At 31.3% G+C, this 7,835-nt stretch overlaps 1 protein-coding gene across 1 annotated transcript; it reads left to right on the forward strand.

The window, feature by feature from the left end:
- Positions 1 to 950: 950 nt before the first annotated feature.
- LOC113382318 (neurogenic protein big brain-like) lies at positions 951 to 7,577 on the forward strand (the record flags this gene model as incomplete). Its single annotated transcript, XM_026620784.1, is given in 3 exon segments — positions 951 to 1,174; positions 6,208 to 6,529; positions 6,651 to 7,577. Coding segments are annotated over 3 exon segments (1,236 nt in total). The 5' UTR covers positions 951 to 955.
- Positions 7,578 to 7,835: the final 258 nt, after the last annotated feature.

Genomic DNA, 7,835 nt, shown 5'->3' on the forward strand with positions numbered 1-7,835 from the left:
AATTTAAATTTGTCATTTTTCAATTAAAATTGATAATACTAAAAACATTTCTATGTTTTAATCAATTACATTGAAGTTAATAAACTATTTATTTGTACTGTTAACCTTCATTTAATGATCATTTTTAGATTTTGTATTAATTGGTTATAGAATTGCATTTGCATAGTTAGTTACTTTCTTTGTAGATATGCTAACTTGCGAACTGATGATTAGATTCTAACTATTAGTCAATATTTACTTATAACAACGAACTGTAAGTTAAATAAATTACCATTGTAAATTAGTATATATTTAGTGAACATTCAAATATTCATCGGTTCTATTAAAGTTGTGACAATTTATCAATATTTACATTACATATATAATAAAAGCTATTGAAATTGCGTTATTTAATTACATACAATTCGTGAAATGCAACATAATGAAATAAATTTAATATTTTTCATTATAAAATGCTTATTTTTATACTAATACTAACATTTTTTAAATTATATTAACAAAGCAAAGTGTAGTGCAAAGTAGTCATTTTCACACAAGGTCTTCAATTTTAATATATTATTAAAGAATATTTCTATAATAGTAATTCAATCAAATATAATCACTATATAACATGTACATTTATTAAAAATATAATAAATATATGTATAAATATAATTTCAAATTTTATAATATAATTCAATATTAATATTATTAATATTCATTCAGTACTTAATTTCTGGAAACCTTCTTTCTTTGGTACATGTTCAATTGTATTATTTAGGTCCACTTTATTTAATATTGATGACATTGTTGTACAATTTGTTCATACAACTGTATATACTAAAGAGTGCATGCAATAACTGCATATTTGGTCCATATGGACTATATATTTCTATTGTCATGGTGTTGATCAATTACTATATAATAATAAACGGTTAAGTTTAAATTTTAAATTCTTTTTCTCGTTTCCAGTGTGATGGTTCCTGGCTGGCAAGGCAATCTGCAAGCGGCGGTGGCCCAGAGTGCCCCTTTAACCGCCTGGGAGCGCTTGGGGGTAGAATTTGCTTTGGCATTCGCCATCGTCATCTCTCATCTGATCGCCAACGAAAGTCACCAAACCAGGTATTCCAGCGCCGGATCCGCTGCCAAAGCTTCGGCTGCCGGATTTGCCTACGCAGCTTGCAGTTTCGTTTCGGTGAGTAAAAGATTATTTTATTTATTAGTGAAGGATAATAAACACAGTTAAATCTATTACCGCGATAACTAACTTATTTTGTTTTAATTTGAAGTAATTTGCACGAAATTTCAATCTATTGAAATGTCTTCGTAGATATAAAACATGATTTGAGCCACGGTTGTCTACTAAGCACATACGTGATTCTCCTTTTCTTTCATTTAAATTATCGTTAAGAAATATCATTCGAATCATCATACACTAAGAATTTCAATATTGCTATATTTTGCAAAACTGTGACTCTATTGAGAAAAACTACTTAATCATTCTCAAAATTTATATATTTCCGAAAACCATATCATATTATTAATAGATCTATCCATTTCAAGTGCTATATGCTTCAAAAATTCAGAGGGACTCACTTTATATTATTATCATTTTACATCTACCCTGTGTGAATCTTTTTTCTCACAATCTGATCAAGACTGATTGATTGATGACCTTTTCAAATTATGACGAATTTGCGAATCGTTTATTTTCTATTGAGTGCAAATATATGGTAACGACATCGAAAAAATTATAATCGTTAATTTTAACCAAATATTCTCATTGTTTTTTTTTTTAATTCGATGTGAAATGTTGAGTTCGGATTCTTCTGATCACGGACTCTTTTCTCGGAACTTATGTTTTTCAAGTGATAAATTAGGATTGTAATAGTTTTGTACTATTTTGAATAAATATGCATCTGTAGAGATTATCATGATCGTTGTGATATTTGTCCAAACACGTTCTTAAATCAATATCAGAATCGCAGGCGACAATGGTGTTCGGTCATAAATCCGAGTCTTGTCAGTATCATTGTACACAACACGATGTAAATAATATTTTCACGTCGGACGGAGTGCGAAACATTTGAAAATAGAGGTTTGCAACCTAATCTGGCATAAATTATAAATATAGAAAAAGGTCACAAATTTTATTCATATTAAAAAAGAATTAAAGATATTTACCTTTCAATTACAAAATGCAATATTTGCATGCAAATGTAAAAAAAAAATTTAGAGATTGTTAGCGATTTTTTTGAGAAAATCTCGTTTTTGCTAGATTACTGTTAGTATTTAGCAACGGAGCTTTCTAGTAATATATAGCTTCTCATGATAAGATTAACAAGGATCAAACCAACAAAGTCTGCAACACAAACATTTTGAAGAATACTTCAACAGATTTTGTAATCATAATTGCGCCTGGTGTGGCTTTGTTTCTTGTTATTGCTTGAAACATAGGATAGACGATATATTTTTGATGTGGAACTATATAAATGATACAAAATATGCAAAGAAAACAAAGCCAAATCTGTCCGTTCGGGAATGGTTGCGCGCCTCCGACCAGAGTCATCTCGAACATCGGATAAATGTCTTACGCACCACCCGACCATCGAATGGGACTCCAACGAATCGCCAAATGCGACAGAACAATGCAATTTTTCTACCTGGAAAACAGCCACATCGATTCGTGTGTGTTTGCACAGTGTCGAGCTGTTTTTTCCATCATATTCAACGTTGCACAATAGAGTCCCAGGTAAACAGGCACAAAGGACTCGAATTCAATGCACACGTATCCCTTCGGAATAAAAGCTAAACATAAAGATGATGATTGTTCCCTACACCTTCTATTTCGAAATGTCCAAAGACGTGGCCGTTAAAGGAACTATCATTTTATCTGCTCTTGTGAATTGTTAAAAATTAGGAATAGAATACGGAGATCGCCTGATCATTTTTAAATGCATATTCTATAAGCGCGTGCAAGAGTTGCAAAATTATTCTTATCTTTTAATAGAAGAAACAATTTTCTTTAGAATAATTTATGTATAACTGGATTCTTTTGTCAATACTATATTTTGTTCGTTCCTAGTAAGCTGATTACTACAAAATTTCCAGCGCCGTAGAGAGCAAAATTAATGTTCTGTGGTTTATATTTAATATTTTTATCATAAAACGATATCAACCGAATTTTTGTAATTAATATTGCAAAAATTATTAAAAATAAGTAGTCTTCTCTTAGCTTTTGCGAAATTTAGAAAGTCAGCTTTTCGTCGTTAACATAACAACATAATTTTTCGTTCGTTATTTAACACTAAATGATGGGATAAATAATATAATTTGATGAACTTGAAAATATATATTTTTTCAATTCATGATTTTCATTAATTTTTAATAGAAAATAGATTGATATATGAAAAGTAGATAAATATTTCAATTCTAACTTAAGGTCTGAATAATTAATTTTGGTTTTTTTTACTACTTGTATTATGCCCATATAAAGACTTTGATTGCACAACCCAATGAAGGTTATTGATTGTCTTCAAGTCTTTATTGCTACATTAATAATATATTGAAAATTCAGATATATCTTTTAACATTCCGGATATGGTTTTGTTTTAAAAGAATGATTCCTTTAGATCATATCTGGTGTTTCGTATGTCGTTTTTTCCGCTTGTGGGCCATCGCGTCGTAAGCGAACGTTAGATTTGTTAGATTGCCGTTCCGACGTAACCCTTTTCGGGAATCGTAACAGACGGACATTAGTAATGATTTTGGTGGCCAGGTGCTATGCATCAAGTATTAACGTTTATTTATAAGTTAAATGAAATTTTATTCACTCACGCAGACAGAAAAACGATCGGATAGAGAAATAGACCGCGAGAAGGCGAACATTCTATTTGTTTACGAATCAACCCCTTCGGTATCTTCTTGCAGATGCTCTGACGGTTGTTGCTTCGTGGCTTTGTTGCTTCTCGATAATCCTTTCGAAAAAGTTTTATATAAACGACCGTTAAGCGGAAATCATATTCAGCTAAGTTTTTTTCTGTTAATTTTATGAATTGTACACATACTTAACGCGCATAATTTGTTTCAAAACCATACTCGTAAAGACAATCGATTATGCAAACCGTTTGCACAATTTCGGACACAAGAATTCGCTTTGTCATTAGCATGAATTGCATCGCTCGTTAAGCGAGATATTTAACAAACTATACCATGTACTGTATATGTTAATATATAAATATTTGGTATTTCATAAATATATAACCAAAAAAAATAACTTAATATGTTTTCTGTACAAAACAAAACTAATCTGGAACAGGGACATAATTCTTTTAATTGTATTTCTTTTTTCTCAAGAGTCATGTGAGATAATGTACTCGTAATATTTCAATTCCAATGATACATACTGATGGTATTCATATTAATTAATTATATATATAAGGTAGGGGGCATAAAGATCCAATTTGAATTTTGACAATTATACAGTGAAAACCAAACCAACCACATCAAAACAAATAACACATATCAAACAAACAACTATCTAACTATGTTCAGTAAAATACCTAGCTAATTCATCATTGTAGAACTATTTTTTTGCAATTTTTCAAATTTTTGTCACTTGGTTCTTTTTACTCTATAGTCAGGGTACAATGGTAAAGCCAGGAAACAAAGAGATCCAATGTCTTATTCTTGAAAGGATTTTACGAAATAATAGTTACATTATTCAATCAATGTAAAATATTTATTTCATGGACACATTTTTTACAAAGATAACACTGTATATAACCTTGATCTAGTATTTCGTTAGATATATTCATCAGCAGAGTTGGAATAACTATTAATTTAATTTATCTCTTGTAAAATTGTTGTTTTAAACTTTTTTTTAATTCGTTATAATCATTAATTCTTGTACTATGAAAAATTATATTGACACTCGCGTATTCATATGTCTAGTTATTTAGAAATATGTAGAAAAATTAGTCGAAAAACTTTTAATAATTATTTGTTAAAATTATAATAAACATTTTTAATATAATATGAGGAAACACAGTAGTCATATTTTTATTCGCAGAAGTACGAACAGAGCAGTTTAAATAACTTTGTCGGTTATAGTAAAAATTAAGAATTCACAATTAAAGCCTTAATCTGATATATATTTTACCTATGGTCGATTGTCAATCTCGAATCCAATTATTAGGCGTCGCCTGACGTAGTACGCGGCATACATCATCACGTCATAGTTCATTTATGTTATTATTTTTGTATTACTGTTTTTATTTTATTTTTATTTTAACTTTTTTTTTTATATTCAATTTATTGCATTTTTTGTATTTTTGTATTTTTTTTTTGCTCATATCAATTTTGTAAATAAGACATTAAAGTCTTGATTAACAAAAATAAATTGTGACAAAAAAAAATTATTAGGCGAAGTTTTGCGTATGATTCGTCTTTTCTGTTACGTTATTACCCTGTTATTACTTTCGGTGCATTTGAACAGAAGGAATTCGACTTCTTACTCGGATCGACTGTTGATGTCGAAGATCGTTCTTTCTCTCGGTTTTCGTAATTTCGTTTGTTTTTCGACGCGGACACCTGCCGCACAGGTATGCCGCTTGGACGCAGGTAAGCGACCGCGCGAAATGCACTTGCGCCAAGATTGCGACATGTTCAGTTACCCAAATTATTAAAATTACTCGGATTGTTCTAACAGTAATCTTGATTTTTACCCAGTGGAAGTCAAATAAGGATTTTCATCTTATCCGTTCTGGTTCAAACAGCACTTTTACCATTTGTACAGTACAAAATACAATTATATTCGTCTATTTGTGACTATATTATGAATTATGTTGTCATTGAATAATTGTCACTAGCTAACAAAATGAATGGTGAATTCTCAATTGATTGATTGATTATATTAGATTAATACATTATCACGAGGTTATGCGGGACAAGTAGCAATAAATAAATTCAATACAATGATATAGGTCAAAGTGTAGTAGAACTGAACTTACTAAAAGTAGATTTGAATTACACTTGCATTTATCATAATACAGTATTGAAGCCCACGATTTTGATTAAGAGTGTGTTAGAGTTCCATACATTAGAACCCGTATTTTAATTTTATATAGATTTAAGTACGGGTAATTTAGGACATGAGATCAATTGAAATAATTTCAATGATTTTTACAAGTTATTATGCCTTATATATAATAATATTATTTCTTCCAGATGCCGTATCTTAATCCAGCTCGTTCTCTCGGTCCGTCTTTCGTGCTAAATCATTGGGACAACCATTGGGTATACTGGTTTGGTCCGGTCGCTGGCGGAATCGCATCAGGACTGATCTACACGTTTGCTTTTGATCCCAAACGCAATAGATCTAACAGATCCACATCTTTGGATGGAGGAGATTCAAGAAGTGTCGATTCTGACGAAGATACATATGATGATTTAGATGGAAACAAGGGAAATGGTGCTCAGCAACAACAGAAATTTCACAGTGGATCGGCTTATAATACTTACAGACCAGCTGTAGGGGCACCACCACATGGTAAATTGATTTACTTATTTAATATTCGTTAATAGAAGGATTATTTAATAATACATAATAAATAACACAATAACAGAAATTGCCATGTTATATAATATAATTTTTATTTGTATTTTTTCAGGAGGCAACACATACTGTTCAAGTTTGGCAACGGCTAGTTTGTATTCGCCACCTAACAAATTAGATCGTGTGGAATCTATATATGGTGGTACCAAATCCTTATACTGTAAATCACCGCCACTGACTCGTGCCAATCTCAATCGCTCTCAATCCGTTTACACAAAATCCAACTCCGCATTAAACCGAGAACTGTTGCCTCGTCCCGGACCTCTCGTGCCCGCACAATCTTTGTACCCGATGAGATTGAATCAGCAACAACAGCAAGTGAGTCAACAACACGTTGCACAGAATCAGAATACTCAAAACACTTTGTATGGCCAGCGTAGGCCTGAAGTTCAAGGAGGCTACAGTAATGGAGTGTATGGAACTAGAACAAACCCAACAGGAGATGTGCAAACCCAAAAATTTGATGAGGGTGGCAAATTCAACCGAGGTAACAGACCTGAATCGGTTTATGGCACAACTGGGCCTAGACGAGGACAGTCCACACAGTCTGATGATTCTTCATATGGTTCATACCAAGGATCAACAGCACAGAATGCAAATGCATATTCTGGGGGGCAACCTACATATGTTAAAAGTGCTGTAACGCAGAGGCCAAATCAAGAGGGCCAAGTGAGGCCGCCACAACAAATAGCACCTCCTACACACCATGCTATAAGGCAACCACAGCAGTCACCAAATCCTCAATACTGATTTTAGTATTATAAGTGTGAATGATATTTGTGTGAATGTGGAATGATATGTTTTGAATAATTGAAAATTATAAAGTTTGTTTTTGAATATAGTATGCATTTCTGTATGATTTGTTTGGTGTGAGCAAACTTAATATTGTAACGTTTATATATTATAGTATGAATGATTTATTATAGATCAAGATAATTGACGACCAGAGTTTTCTGTGTGATGTTTATATATTACTAATAATGACTTGTATATAGTTTGATGATAGACAAAACTGTATTTAAAAGGAATGTGTACTGTCCATCAAATAGAATGAATTACCATAGGAATATATAAAATTTTAAAATAGTTTGTTAATGTACTTAAAGTATGAAACGTTTTTGAATATGTCACAGTTTTATTTATTTTTTAAATCAATTGTCAATGTACTCATAATTGAAATTGTCTTATGTGATAAGTTTCATTCACCATTTGTTTAAAATTTAACATATAATAAAAATGT

This window comes from Ctenocephalides felis, unplaced genomic scaffold (assembly GCF_003426905.1).
Source record: "Ctenocephalides felis isolate EL2017-DRISC unplaced genomic scaffold, ASM342690v1 CF-g0.4_SCAFFOLD_00191, whole genome shotgun sequence".
In the NCBI taxonomy this organism is placed as follows: Eukaryota; Metazoa; Arthropoda; class Insecta; order Siphonaptera; family Pulicidae; genus Ctenocephalides; species Ctenocephalides felis.